The 16006-nt window shown below is 45.8% G+C and overlaps 1 protein-coding gene across 1 annotated transcript in view; it reads right to left on the bottom strand.

Annotated features, from left to right (window-relative positions):
* The window catches only part of LOC124795514 (ctenidin-3-like), a 29710-nt gene extending 15149 nt beyond the window's left edge, over positions 1-14561 (bottom strand). The window contains exon 1 of the mRNA XM_047259577.1: positions 14477-14561. Coding sequence (XP_047115533.1) covers positions 14477-14509 — 33 coding nt within the window. The 5' untranslated portion in view covers positions 14510-14561. The remainder of the gene's footprint in view (positions 1-14476) is intronic.
* Positions 14562-16006: the final 1445 nt, after the last annotated feature.

The following is a 16006-nucleotide window of genomic DNA, read 5'->3' as shown; positions in this document are numbered from 1 at the left end:
ATCGCACAATAATCATTAACAGTAAAGATATTAAAGGTGCTACAAAAAATTTCAAAATAAGATACTCATAACATAAAAAATTTGTTTCTATTAACAGAAATAATAGCGTCACAAGCATATGTTCTCACGAGCAATACCATCAGTGCTAAACCAATGGTAAATCATCGTTACAAAACGTAACTACCGAAACATGCCAGCATGTCTACATCTACATCTACATCTACCTGGATACTCTGCAAATCACATTCAAGTGCCTGGCACATGGTTCATCGAGCCACCTTCACAATTCTCTATTATTCCAATCTCGTATAGCACGCGGGCAGAATGAACACGTATACTGGGTGTTACAAAAAGGTACGGCCAATCTTTCAGGAAACATTCCTCACACACAAATAAAGAAAAGATGTTATGTGGACATGTGTCCGGAAACGCTTAATTTCCATGTTAGAGTTCATTTTAGTTTCGTCAGTATGTACTGTACTTCCTCGATTCACCGCCAGTTGGCCCAATTGAAGGAGTATTGCTCATCAGTGTGGGATCCGTACCAGATCGGTCTGACGGAGGAGATAGAGAAGATCCAAAGAAGAGCGGCGCGTTTCGTCACAGCGTTATTTGGTAACCGTGATAGCGTTACGGAGATGTTTAATAAACTCAAGTGGCAGATTCTGCAAGAGAGGCGCTCTGCATCGCGGTGTAGCTTGCTCGCCAGGTTTCGAGAGCTGGATGAGGTATCGAATATATTGCTTCCCCCTACTTATACCTCCCGAGGAGATCACGAATGTAAAATTAGAGAGATTAGAGCGCGCACGGAGGCTTTCAGACAGTCGTTCTTCCCGCGAACCATACGCGACTGGAACAGGAAAGGGAGGTAATGACAGTGGCACGTAAAGTGCCCTCCGCCACACACCGTTGGGCGGCTTGCGGAGTATAAATGTAGATGTAGATGTAGGTGTAGAAGGTAATGTTGACTTCGGTGCTTGTGTTGACATGCGACTTATTGCTCTACAGTACTAGCGTCAAGCACATCAGTACGTAGCATCAACAGGTTAGTGTTCATCACGAATGTGGTTTTGCAGTCAGTGCAATGTTCACAAATGCGGAGTTGGCAGATGCCCATTTGATGTATGGATTAGCACGGGGCAATAGCCGTGGCGCGGTACGTTTGTATCGAGACAGATTTCCAGAACGAAGGTGTCCCGACAGGAAGACGTTCGAAGCAATTGATCGGCGTCTTATGGAGCACGGAACATTCCAGCCTATGACTCGCGACTGGGGAATACCTAGAACGACGAGGACACCTGCAATGGACGAGGCAATTCTTCGTGCAGTTGACGATAACCCTAATGTCAGCGTCAGAGAAGTTGCTGCTGTACAAGGTAACGTTGACCACGTCACTGTATGGAGAGTGCTACTGGAGAACCAGTTGTTTCCGTACCATGTACAGCGTCTGCAGGCACTATCAGCAGCTGATTGGCCTCCATGGGTACACTTCTGCGAATGGTTCATCCAACAATGTGTGAATCCTCATTTCAGTGCAAATGTTCTCTTTACGGATAAGGCTTCATTCCAACGTCATTTATGGGGGCATTTGAAAGCTCTTGTCTACGCAACCCCGGTACCAAATGTAGAGACTCTTCGTGCTTGTATTGTGGACGGCTGTGATACAATACGCTATTCTCCAGGGCTGCATCACGCATCAGGGATTCCATACGACGGAGGGTGGATGCATTTAGTTGAATTTACGGCCTTCAGATTAGACTGATTTATCGTGTAACCGAAGTTTAACGAGTTCCTTTTAGCACTCATGTGGATGACCTCACACTTTTCGTTACTTAGGGTCAACTGGCACTTTTCGCACCATTCAGATATCTTTTCTAAACCATTTTGCAATTTGTTTTGTGTGGTGTCACCGCCAGACACCACACTTGCTAGGTGGTAGCTTAAATCGGCCGCGGTCCATTTAGTACATGTCGGACCCGCGTGTCGCCACTGAGTATTCGCAGACCTAGCGCCACCACCAAGGCAGGTCTCGTGATACGAGAGAGCACTCGCCCCAGTTGTACGAGAACCTAGCTACCGCCCAGTTGTACGAAGCCTTTCTCTCTCATTAGCCGAGAGAGACAGAATAGCCATCAGCTAAGTTAATGGCAACGAACTAGCAAGGCGCCATTTGTATCAGTGCCTATAGCTTACGAGTATTCAAGAGAGATGTATTCCAAGGACTAATAAAAAGATAAGTAATAAGCATCTACATACTTTTCTTCTTATTCATTTATAAGTTCTCATGTTCCAGACTTCACGCCCGTCTGCTTTAGCCTTGCGTGCCCTATCGGCTACAGCGTTAGTCTAGCATTCCTTTTCAGCCATCTAAACTTCACGGTGTCGGCCCAGCTACCGACACAACATTTATTGGCGACGAGCAAAAGAGTTTGTATTAATTCGTTTGCAACATTGGCGACGATTTAAAGTGTTCTGATTGCTTACATTTAATTGTGTCATGGCTTCGCCACATTCTCCAGATGTACTGTCCGAATTTTATCGCTTGCAGAATCAGCAGACGCAGGCGTTACTGGATGCCCTTGGACAGCTCGTCCAGGGTCAACGTACCATTCAAACCGATGCGGCCGCCGCCGCTTCTTCGCTACCGCTGCCTCTAAACGCTGTTGCACCTCCCTTTCGACCATACGTGGCAGCCGATGAGACGTGGCAAGAGTGGTCTCGCCAGTTCAACTTCCACCTTGCTGCCTACAGAATTCAAGGTAATGAGCGGCAGCCGTTTTTGCTTTCTTGTGTCGGTGTGTCCACATACCGTGTGATAGTGAAATTGTTTCCCCGACGAGACGTAGCAACTCTGTCATACGAGGAAATTTTGTCTGCATTAGATGCCTATTTCAAAGAAACAGTTAATGTGGTTGCAAAACGGTATACGTTTTTTCGTACAAAACGTACGGCCGGTCAAACTAATAGGGAGTGGGTAGCAACATTGCAAGGACTTACTAGGGACTGTGCCTTTGAATGTGACTGTGGTCTTTCTTATTCAGATACAATGGTGCGTGATGCAATTGCACAGAACGTTTCTGATGTTCGTATACGGGAGCAAATTTTGAAACTAGTTAATCCCTCCCTTCAACAAGTGATAGACATATTGGATAGACAGGACACACTTGACTGTGCTCAGGAATCTTTTGAAACTTCGCCAGCCGTGTGTAACATTAACCGGCCCGCTGGACGCGCTGCGCGGCCCGGTAACCGGGCCTTGCGCACGTCGACACAGCGACCGCCGCGTGCTAAGCCAGGTGTGCCGCGCCAGCCCACAAATGCAGTGAAATCATGCCCGCGGTGTGCTACTAGACATTCGCGTGAACATTGCCCGTCACGCCAAGCTATTTGCTTTTTCTGCAATAAGAAAGGACATGTTCAAAGTGTTTGCCAGAAAAAGCTCAGATCAGACAATCACGATCATTCCAGGCCCTTTGCTTCGCGCCGGAATCGAACCAAGGACACTCAGGCTCGTGGACCTTCGCCTATGGACATTCATGTCGTTAATTCCGCTTCGTCCAGTGACACTTTCTCTAACAGTAACAGTGATCGTCCCACAAAAACTGTGCGTCGACGTCGCCGGAAATCACGTCAATTAGCAAGTGATTCTGTACCAGTGTCTGTTCCAATTGCACACAACAGTCGCTCTTGTCGTCAGCAGGACAATAAACTTTTTGTGGACTTAGACTTTGAAGGCCAAGTGATACCATTCCAGCTCGATACCGGAGCTGCAGTTTCATTGCTCAATCACGACACGTACAAACAACTGGGCAAACCTCCGTTGCGTTCCGCAAATGTTAAGCTCACTACATATTCCGGACAGAAAATTCCTGTGTTAGGACAGTGCAGCCTTCTTGCGACATACCAGGGACAAACAAAACTTGTGTCATTTTACGTTCTTCGTTCTTCTACGCCAGTGAACTTGTTTGGTCTAGATTTATTTCAGTTGTTTAACATGTCTATTGTAAATCAGGTCCTATCAATGAATCAGACTGTGCCTACAGACAGTGTTTCTCGGCTCTGTGACGAATTTGCAGACATTTTTGCGCCGGGCTTAGGTTGCGCTAAAAACTATGAAGCACATTTAGAACTGAAGGTAAACGCGCAACCGAAATTTTTCAGGGCGCGCAATGTTCCCCACGCATTGCGTGATGAGGTCGCAAGAACGTTACACGATCTCGAATCACAGGGTGTAATTGAACGTGTGCAAGCTTCTCTCTGGGCCTCACCCTTAGTCATTTTGCCAAAACCTTCCGGAAAATTGAGACTTTGCGTGGACTTCAAGGCCACAGTGAATCCACAGCTAGTGACTGCTACTTTTCCTTTGCCCCGCCCGGAAGATCTTTTTGCTAAACTGTGCCCGGGAAAATATTTTTCAAAGTTGGACCTAGCCGATGCGTACTTGCAAATACCGGTGGACGACGAATCCCAGCGCGTATTGGTGGTTAACACGCATCTTGGATTGTACCGCTTCAAAAGACTGCCATTCGGGTGTGCATCCGCCCCTGCCTTGTTTCAGCAATATTTACAAACTATTTGTGCGTCGGTCCCTACTGCAGCAAACTATCTGGACGATATAGTGATCTCCGGACAGACAGAAGATCATCTTGCGAATTTACGAACATTATTTCAGGTCTTGCGGCAAAATGGTCTTCGCTTGAGGAAGGACAAATGTGTGTTTTTTGCTCGTGACTTACCATACCTGGGACATGTCATTAATGCCCAAGGCATACATCCGAGTCCAGAGCACCTCCGTGCCATACAAGAATTGCCTTCCCCTCAAAATGTGAAACAGCTACAGAGTGTGTTGGGTAAAATTAATTATTACAATAAATATGTGCGCAATGCCTCTTCCATTTCAGCTCCGCTTCATCGCTTACGCCGTAAAGGTGTTCCGTTCGTCTGGACGCCGGAATGTGAACGCGCCTTTCGCCAGTTGAAATCGGCGTTGCTTTCTAATACTTGCCTTACGCCATTCGATCCCCAGAAACCCCTTTTGTTGATGGTAGATGCCTCGGATTTCGGGATCGGTGCTGTGCTTGCGCACAAAGTTGGCTCCCATGATCGCCCTATTGCCTTTGCGTCCAAATTGCTCTCGTCTGCGCAAAGAAATTATTCACAGATAGAGAAAGAAGCTTTGGCTCTCGTGTTTGGTGTTACTAAGTTCCATGATTTCTTGTATGGTCGTCACTTTACCATCATCACAGACCACAAACCTTTGACATCGCTTTTTCATCCGACCAAGCCTGTACCTCCACGTACAGCGCAGAAATTCATTCGCTGGTCTATTTTCCTCTCGCAGTACCGCTACGATATCTTGTATCGGTCCACTGCTAAGCACGGAAACGCCGATGCGTTGTCCCGTTTGCCTGTTGCTGAGGATAAAGCATTCGATTCTTCCGAACTTGCTTGCATGTTCATTGATTCGGAAACCGATGAAGTGGTCGAATCGTTTCCGATTGATTTTCGTCGTGTCGCTACAGCCACAGCTGCTGACCCTGTCCTTGCTACTGTTTTACGTTTTGTTGCTACGCAATGGCCTTTGTCAAAGTCTCGGATCGAGGATCCGTTGGTTCGCCGATTTTTTGCTCACAAGGACAGACTTTTTGTTCGTCGTGGTGTTTTGTTGTTGCGTTCTGATAATGATCAGTCCAGAGTCGTGGTCCCACGTTCGTTACAGTCCTCTGTTTTACGGCTTCTTCACCAAGGACATTGGGGTATAGTGCGGACGAAACAACTTGCTCGTCAGCACTGTACTTGGTTCGGAATCGATGCTGCGATTACGAATATGTGTTCTTCGTGCCCGGCGTGTGCCGAACAACAATCCGCACCGCCGCGGAAAGTCTTTGCATGGCCGAAAGCCACTTCCCCTTGGCAACGCTTGCCCATTGATTTTGCTGGTCCATTCTGGAATGCTCGATGGTTGGTTCTGGTCGACGCCTTCAGTAATTTTCCTTTTGTTGTCCGGATGTCTTCCACGACGTCCTCCGCCACCATCCAAGCGTTGTCTGCTATCTTTTGCATTGAAGGTCTTCCGCAGACTATTGTTTCCGACAATGGCCCACAATTCATGTCCGCAGAATTTCAGTCATTCTGCCAGGCCAATGGTATTCAACATCTGACTTCCGCGCCGTTTTCGCCTCAGTCCAACGGTGCCGCTGAACGATTGGTCCGGACTTTCAAGTCACAGATGTTGAAATTGAAAGAGTCGCATTCTCGGGAGGACGCATTGTTGCTCTTTTTGTCTTCGTATCACTCTCAGCCCCGAGATGGTCGCTCGCCGGCTGAGTTGCTCCACGGTCGTCCTCATCGCACCTTGCTGTCTTTGCTGCATCCGCCGCATCAGGTTCCTGTGCAGCGGCAGACTCCTGCTTTTGCTCCAGGCGACGTTGTATTTTATCGCAACTATCGAGGTTCACGGCGTTGGCTCGCAGGGCGCATTCTTCGCTGCCTCGGCCGCGCGATGTATTTGGTTTTGGGGGCCTCTGGTGAGGTGCGTCGGCATCTCAATCAGCTGCGCCTCTGTCGTCGCTCGGGTTCTGCCGCTCCCCGTCTGCTTTCAGCGACGGTGCCGTCCGGTCAGCGCCCTGGGGACCCATCTACTGGCTCGCCTCATCCCCAGGTGTTACCGACGATGCCTTCCATTTTGCCCCATGGCGACGCGCCGCCGCAGCAGCAGCAGCCGCCGCCGCCGCCGCCTGTTCTCCCGCCGGCGTCGCCCGCATTAGAGGCTTCGCTGCAGCCGCCAAGCGCCTCCCAGGGTCACGCGCCGCCGATCGCTTCCCGTGACCAGCTGTCCTCCGCCATGGAACTCCCGCCCGCTCCGGACCACATGACGTCATCGCGCGTCGGCTACCCCGACGCAATGGAGGTCGACCCTTCGGTACCTCCTGTCTCTTTACGGGCGCATACACCGCATGTTGACGTGCACCCTGGACTAGTTTTTCAGGCGTTTCCTAGCTCCCCTCGGACCGGATGGCCGGGTGCGGGTGGCACAGCCTCGCCTGTTGTTAGGCTCCCCACCTCATCGCATACGTCAACATGTGGTCCTCCCCACGGCGGGCGGAAGCCTTATCACACGACCGTTCGCCGATTTGCGGGGGAGGAATGTGGTGTCACCGCCAGACACCACACTTGCTAGGTGGTAGCTTAAATCGGCCGCGGTCCATTTAGTACATGTCGGACCCGCGTGTCGCCACTGAGTATTCGCAGACCTAGCGCCACCACCAAGGCAGGTCTCGTGATACGAGAGAGCACTCGCCCCAGTTGTACGAGAACCTAGCTACCGCCCAGTTGTACGAGAACCTAGCTACCGCCCAGTTGTACGAAGCCTTTCTCTCTCATTAGCCGAGAGAGACAGAATAGCCATCAGCTAAGTTAATGGCAACGAACTAGCAAGGCGCCATTTGTATCAGTGCCTATAGCTTACGAGTATTCAAGAGAGATGTATTCCAAGGACTAATAAAAAGATAAGTAATAAGCATCTACATACTTTTCTTCTTATTCATTTATAAGTTCTCATGTTCCAGACTTCACGCCCGTCTGCTTTAGCCTTGCGTGCCCTATCGGCTACAGCGTTAGTCTAGCATTCCTTTTCAGCCATCTAAACTTCACGGTGTCGGCCCAGCTACCGACACAACATTTTGAACTTATGATGACTTTATTAGTCGATAAACGACAGTGTCGTCTGCAAACAACCGAAGACGGCTTCTCAGATTGTCTCCAGAATGGTTTATATAGATAAGGAACAGCAAAGGGCCTTTAACACTACCTTGGGGAACGCCAGAAATCACTTCTGTTTTACTCGCTGACTTTCCGTCACTTACTACGAACTGTGACCTCTCTGAAAAGAAAGTCACAAATCGAGTCACACAATTGAGACGATATTGCATAAGCACGCAATTTCACTACGAGCCGCTTATGCGGTACAGTTTCAAAAGCCTTCCGGAAATACAGAAATACGGAATCGATCTGAAATCCCTTGTCAATAGCTAGTTGTGTTTCACAGGAACGATGTTCTACAGAAAAGCGAGAAAGAATACCCCCTAGATGTGAACCACTAGAAGCAACGCAGAAGAATTTTACCAGCAAAGTACCAATCATTTTGATCAATCAACATTTCTGAAGTTTCCACGCTGTTTGCTGAGTGTTCCATTAAGAAAGACGAAGAATATGTTGCGAAAATCAGGACATACAGAGTCTAAATAATTGATATGAATCAGTAATTGTATGGTGGGGGATCAGATCGTACTCAACATTACCGCATATGCAAATTGTTAAAACTGCAATAATCTGCGTCAGACGTTGAGTGATTACCGTGAGGACACGGAGGTGCCGCGTACTCGTGTGACACAGTGTCGTCAGCTCCTGGCGGAGCTTGCAAGTGGTCTCATTGTGGTCTCCATTTGAGTGGAAGGTGAATTCGTGCAATATTCATGTTTGCAGCGCATTAAGATGTGACAATGACTCTATGTAGGACTGCATGCGAACGTGAGGACAGGCATACTCGTCACCAATGTCGATAACGTCTGAGCACGGAAAGGGAGTATCACTGTGCTGAGCGGCAAGAATGTCGAGAGCATTTCTTATATCACTGGAGAGGGTCGCTTGAAACGGGGAAATAACTTGTTGTTCAACAAAATACGTTTGAGTGCTTCAGGCACAGCTTTTGGGCGTCACCCACCATCAGAACGTCTGCCAAACGAAATACAAGATCATGAGCGCACAACCATATCGCACAATAATCTTTATGAGTAAAGATAGTGAAGGTGCTACAAAAACTTTCAAAATAAGATACTGATACCATAAAAGATTTTGTTTGACCCGCTAGGTTAGCCGAGAGCGCTAATAAGCTGCTTCCTGGACTCGGGTAGGAGCGCCGTCCCCGGTGTGGTAGTTGGTTGGTTGATTGATGTGGGGGAGGGTCCCCTTCAGAATAGGGAAGGATGGGGAAGTAAGTCGAACGTGTTATTCAAAGGAACCTTCCCGGAATTTCCCTGAAACGATTTAAGGAAATCACGGAAAAAACGGCTCTGAGCACTATGGGACTTAACAGCTGTGGTCATCAGTCCCCTAGAACTTAGAACTACTTAAACCTAACTAACCTAAGGACATCACACACATCCATGCCCGAGGCAGGGTTCGAACCTGCGACCGTAGCAGTCGCACGGTTCTGGACTGCGCGCCTAGAACCGCGAGACCACCGCGGCCGGCTAAATCACGGAAAACCTAGCCGGCCGGAGTGGCCGAGCGGTTCTAAGCGCTTCAGTCTGGAACAGACCGACCGCTACTGTCGCAGGTTCTAATCCTGCCTCGGGCATGGATGTGTGTGATATCCTTTGGTTAGTTAGGTTTAAGTAGTTCTAAGTTCTAGGCGACTGATGACTCAGACGTTAAGTTCCATAGCGCTCAGATCCATTTTTGAACGGAAAACCTAAATTCGAATGGTCGGACGCGCGCTTGAACCGTCGTGCTAACCACTGCACCACCTCGCTCGGTAGTGATGTGGTATAACGGTAGTGGTGTCAGTAGCATTCAGAGAGATAAATGAACAAACTGACACCGAAATGATAACTGGAAATTATAAAGAGAAGAGGGGCAGAGAGTTCTATGTAAAACCGAATGCAATAATTGAAAGTGTATACGAAAAAATACAATAATAGATCGGATACTTCATCTGAGGAGAAAAAAGGAGAATAGAAGGGTAAAGGTAGTGAAGCCCATAATTATTCATTTGGTAATAAACCAATTATGGTTCATATGTGTAAGAACCAATAACGTAAAGCCCAAGAACGTCCTATATGAAATATACTTACACCACAGACACTCCGTAGAGGCACTGCCATGCCCGGACGACCATTATCCTGTTGACAAACGGCACTACTACACTGTCGCCCAAGAGGCAAAATACGAGGAAGCAGGATGTCCGTAACATATTCGTTGCACAGTCAACTCCCTCAATCACTATCAGCCGCGACATGAAGTTACTGCCGATGGTTCTAAGCACCAGGACGACAGGAGCAACACCGATATGCTTCTCCAAAAACAATAGAAGATTAGGATCTTACCACAGGTTGCCGCCATTTTCGCCGAGGGCCATCAAACGGAAACCTACAATGAAGCTCCTCTCAAACTCTGACAGGTCCTGGAAATGCTGTCTCACAAGAGTACTCGGTATGGTCGTCTGACGTAGTCCAGAACCACGATTTATCGCTCAACATAATGTGAAACATTCATCGGTAATCTACGCTTCGTGGTCAATTCAAGACTCCAAACTCATCCGTTTCTGTTTAGGTGTTAATGACATTCCGTGCATGGGACAGCAACTTTCTAGACCAGAACTGCTAGCCTCCGACAAGTTTTCCGGGTGACACAAAATGTTCCAGCGAGTCCTTTCTTTGTTCTCGTTTAGTTGGCGAAAAGTTTACGATGTGCTTGTGCTCGTCTAACAGTGACTACGGGAACGGTTGCCCTCACGTTCCCATGAACCCCAGCATCGGGTCATTGTTGCCTTCCCAGGAATCTAGATGTTACAAGATTAGATGAGCCGACCAAATGGAGACCCGCAACAAAAAAATTATTTCAGAGTCAGTCAGGTCCTGATAACACTGTCTCACAAGAGTACTCGATATCTCTGTGTCCTTCCTAGTAATCACTCAGCATCTGACGCTGTTCAAGCCTTTTAAATACCTTACCAGCCCCGGTAACAACACTAAACACGAACACCAATAATGCACTCTAGTGCCATTCTACTTGTCACAGGAAATGCAACTCAAATCATTTACATATCCAACGGTGGTGTATACGCGGTCGAAGTTTAATTGACATTCGACAATGTATTGTGGGTTTCTTGACTTTCTTTAGCAGGCAATGTTTGTTACCACTGCTAAAGACATTAACAGACTCCTTTTATTTCTTATTGTCTTATAAGCATGACTTTCTTTTTTACTGCTGAAGAAAGAATTTAACCTGTTCCCTCCAAGTTAGGGTAAATAGGAAATCCATATCATCAAAATTACAGGTCGCGAAAACCTTCTACAACTAGGCAAAGACGCCTGAATACATATGTAAGAGAGGAATTTTACAATTATTTTCAGTGCGTGTAAATTAATTCCACACGTACAGCAACATGTCCAGAGACCTTACTGCTTCCACAATTCCTATTGGCTCCTCTCGTCCTCAAATCGGATTTCCTCCACACGAAGGACATTAGTCTGTGAAACAGCAAGTTCCCGCTTATCAGAGGCTGTCCGGCTGGAGAATTATTAGAGCAGAATTTACCGATTTTTGAAAAAACAAAAAAAAAAAAGTCCTGGAGCATTCTGTTATTATTACAACGCATATATTTATTTAGAGTACATTATTAAGTGGAAAATGCGGCTTGTCATCCTACTGAAGATGTACTTGTTTTGAATGATAGAATGATTTTTTTGTGAAGTACCTTCGACCTTCTGTTACATCTCTCATGCAGGCAACTGATCATGGTGTGTTCGTGACTTTGAATTAATATTAACGACTTCCTCCACGCCAACCGGTATACGTTCCAAAAAAACGATCATGTGAACTCGTTCTTTTCTCACATGGCAACTAGAAAGCCTTGGCTCAAGGCAGTCAGGTAAGTGTAGTATTTCTTGACTTCCAGAAAACATTCGACTCAGTGCCACAGCTACACTTACTATCGAAACTACGAGCATATGGGATATTGAGCTAAATTTGTAACCGGATGCTGATTTCCAGTTAGGGAGGACGGAGAATGTTATCTTGAGTGGATAAATAGATGTTTGTGTGTGTGTGTTTGTATGTGTATGTTCCACATTTCCTGCTAAACCACTGGACCGATTTCAACCAAACTTAGTACACATAACATATCTCTTAATGTCAGGCGACAGTCGCTGTGGGGGTAAGCACACCCAACCTATTAAGTGGGGTGGGGTGAAAAAGAAGTGTAACCAGCGAAGCTTGAATTCCCAGACTTTATTGATACAGTATTTGAGAATGAGACCAGTTAGTTACTTGCAACAAACTTTACACATATTTGAAAACCCTTACGATTTTTTTTCTCGTTGTCAGCCCATACAAAATTGTGAAAGGAAAAAGATTTTATCTTTCACAACTTATCCGCTGTAAAAGTACTGCATGAGGCATGACGTTATAGCATATTACGCCTTTACTACCAACTGTATTCGCGTCAAATTTTGTAGGCAGTGTGCACATAAACCACTGAACGTAACTGCAACATAATGTCATTGTACGACACAAAGTTCTGGAGATATGATGTCTTGAAACAATGAGATGCGTGAAAAACTGTCGCATCATGCATGACGTTTAAATTTACTACTTTTTTGCTAGTGATTGTACTTGCAATAAATCTCGAGTATCCACATATGTTGCTGAACGTACGTGCAATATCATGTCATTGTACAAAACGTGGTTCAGCTGGTCTGACATCAACAGTGAAATGTGTTTAAAATGCCGTATTGTACATGACTTTAAATTTATTACTTCGTTGTTACTAACTACAACACATATTGCAGTTAGTATCCACGTTCGCCACTCAATGTACGTAGAAAATTGTATCATAGTAGGACGTATGGTCCAGAAGGTATAACGTCATGAACATTAAGAACAAGGCCAGATGCTGCGTTATTCGGGCTTGATGGTACTGCCGAAAGTAAATACCTGGGCAACGCAGTGTTTCTCTGCTAGTCATTAATAAATGTAGAAGTAGCCTGAGGCGTGCTGCAGGGTAGGTGTCTGAACCCTTGCTGTTCATGTTGCACGATACTTAGATTGCCGACGACATTACGGCGAGGTTTACTATCTTTTGGTTCAAAAAATCGATTTTTTAAAATTCCATTTTTGGATCCATAAAAGTGCTTCGGATCCACCCCTGAAACGGTTTTTCGAATACGGAACGTAAATGTTTGTTATTCGCGGTTGACCAAAAAAATTAACCTGCCTGAAATCGGCCTTTTTCACGCACCAGTTTTTTTTTCTTTCGGAGGACAAGTTATTGTACCGGTGCTTGGGAGGAAACACACAAAATTCAAATGAAAGTTTCAACGCGTGTGTTTGGAAGTTAGCTCCAAAGCATTTGCATTCTGGTGCGAAGACTGTGGAGACTGCGACTTTCCTGGCAGTGGGCAGCGATAACGAAGGGTATTCAGCAACTCTGAAGACCATGACAACGATGGACGTCACCCTGGGACTCTATTCGACGCAGTTCGCCAAGCATTCGGACGACCATTGGATTCAAGCGGCCGAAACGAAAACCGCTTGTCACCGGCCGTACGAGCGACTCTGTAGCAGTGGAGGATGGCCCAGATCGAGCAGAATGCTCTCTATGAGGAAGAGGAAGAACTAGTTTATGGACCCGGAATAGCAGATTGAACGTACGTTGCATAACATTGCATTTATATGTAGTCAAAGCTTCAAACGCGTTTTTCTCGAAATGACTTTTTTTTTTTTTTAATCGCGCGGTATGGTAACTTCAAATCTACTGAACCGATTGGCATGGTTCTTTGTTTCCGACGTTGACAACTAAATTGTATAGGAGTTGTACCACTTTTATTCCTATCCATCAACTACAACTATTTTTACTTGGCCGACGAAGTTGAAAAATCGACGAGAAAAACCCTATTTTTTCGAATTACCGCCGTTTTGTTTCCTATGGTCCAAATAATTTAAACGAGGTACAACTCCTAAAGAGTCTTATATACTTCGCTAATGTCAACTCAATTTTGATTTCAGACGAGCCGGATGACCTGTGACATACCGCGCGTGGACGTCTACATCGAAATTTTGTTTTATTCCGACGGCTCTTCCTCCTTTGCTCTTCGACATTTACAGTCGAAAAAATTCCAGTTTCTAGAGGAAATATCAATAAACATTTTGACAAAATTTGACATTGATATCTATAACACATCCCGAGAAAAAAATTCTCAAAGAACAATGTTTTTTCGGACCAAAGATTGTAAACCTCCCCTTTATTGTAACACACGGCTCTCCTCAGATGTTGCAGTTGTTTATAGTAGTCCAGCCAACGAAGACCATAAAAGGGCGAAAAAGGGGGAAAATTTGTGTAGTCGCAAATTTTTGGACAGTGGTATGGGGGAATGCCATGAATAACAAACTGAAAATCTCCACCTATGGGGTGTGAGCGTTGGGTGAGAGGGATGTTTGAACGTCACATTTATACGCTTGGCTTGAATAATTCGAAAACCGCAACTGCCAGCGAAAATGTTTCTTAGTAAAGAACTGAACTACATTAAATTTCCATCAAGAAAGTTTCTATGCAGTTTTCCCTAGAACTAATAGTTTCTGCGTTGCAAGTGATGGAAAAACAGCAAATTATTAAAAACAGTGTTTTAATGATATGAAATTAATGTTTATTGTTAAACGAAGTGGGTTAAAACAAAATATTAAATGACAGCCATACCCAAGTACAGTAGAGCCGTATTGAGGGATTCATGGTGTTCTGAGGATGCGACGTGTGGCAATGGGAATCAGTGGGAGTCTACGGTAGCAGTGTGTGGGAAGGCAGGTACCCTGAATGACGTCACGTACTGCCCTTCTTCGTGCGTCTGCAAAACGGAGAGCGAGCAAGTGAGTTGCCACTCTCTCTGCACCACCACGTCGCGGGAAACAAGTGCACGCTGCTTCACAATCGTACCGACTCTTCTGCAGCACGCCTGACGACACATTCGGCACCGACACGTGGAGAGTGTTTATTTTCCACTAAATGCGTTGCGCACAAACATGGTTGGGAAGTGTTTATTTTTCCACAAAATACATTAGCACTAAATGTAACACAGATATTAATTACTAATAAAACTATACATACGAAGAGAGTCTACGTAAATATCCGCACACCGCCTTGAGCTGGTAGCAGGGAAATTGATTGTTCGTCATCGTATTCGATTGTTGTGGCTTTCTTCTAGAAAAGATTGCTTTGCCCCACCACGAGAACTGCCCGCTCTTCAGCTTACACACAGAATAATCGACTGTACTCTTCCCAGCACTTCCCCTCCACTTCTCTTCTGTGAGTAGACAAAACAACTTCATTGTGCTCGTGTTTAAATAGTGGAGTGATCTTCAGCTTATTAAGTGATTACTTATTTGTCGTAATTAAGAGACCTTTCGTATAAAATATGTTCCTATAAACAATGGCTGAGAAGCGCTTAATCAGTGAGAGTGATGTTGTCAGTGACCTATGTAGTGATGGTGAAAAGCAATACGTCGACTGGTAAATGTCAGTAATCTGAGAAAAGACGAGGAAGCTGATAGTTCCAGGAACAAAAAACAGGGTGTTGTCCATGCATCTTGGAGGAAAGAGTGCAATAGTGCTAAGTCCATTAAAAGATTACTAAGCCAGTTTCAGAGGTTCAAATGGCTCTGAGCACTATGGGACTCAACTGCTGAGGTCATTAGTCCCCTAGAACTTAGAACTAGTTAAACCAAACTAACCTAAGGACATCACAAACATCCATGCCCGAGGCAGGATTCGAACCTGCGACCGTAGCGGTCTTGCGGTTACAGACTGCAGCGCCTTTAACCGCACGGCCACTTCGACCGGCCCAGTTTCAGAGGGACAGCTTTCAACGTTAGCAGGAGTCAAGCGTTTGCGTTCAGTTGAAGTGAAATTTGATTTTAAAACTAACTGTCAGTTTTGTGCGGAAGCTATTGGTGATGAATTTTGTGATAAGCAGAAGAAAAAGTCCTAAACGGCTGGGAAAGGTTTGCAGTGTTCTAACTTTCAGTTACGATAATACAAGTACCGCTCGTCCAGAGGAGAAGAAGGATGAATTGTGAGATACAATCCGAAGACTTATCTGCTCTGTTGGAGATCTACTTGCTGCAGATGCAAGATATAACGAGGATTGCTACAAAAAGTTCCTCATACGTTCACCACCTAAATCCAGAAAAAGTGGACGCCCTGACGATGAAGGAATAAATGCGTCAATGGAGG

The sequence above is a fragment of the Schistocerca piceifrons genome, chromosome 4 (genome assembly GCF_021461385.2).
Source record: "Schistocerca piceifrons isolate TAMUIC-IGC-003096 chromosome 4, iqSchPice1.1, whole genome shotgun sequence".
Lineage (NCBI taxonomy): Eukaryota > Metazoa > Arthropoda > Insecta > Orthoptera > Acrididae > Schistocerca > Schistocerca piceifrons.
The sequence above is the reverse complement of the archived record's forward strand: the minus strand, read 5'-3'. Positions and strand labels throughout refer to the sequence as shown.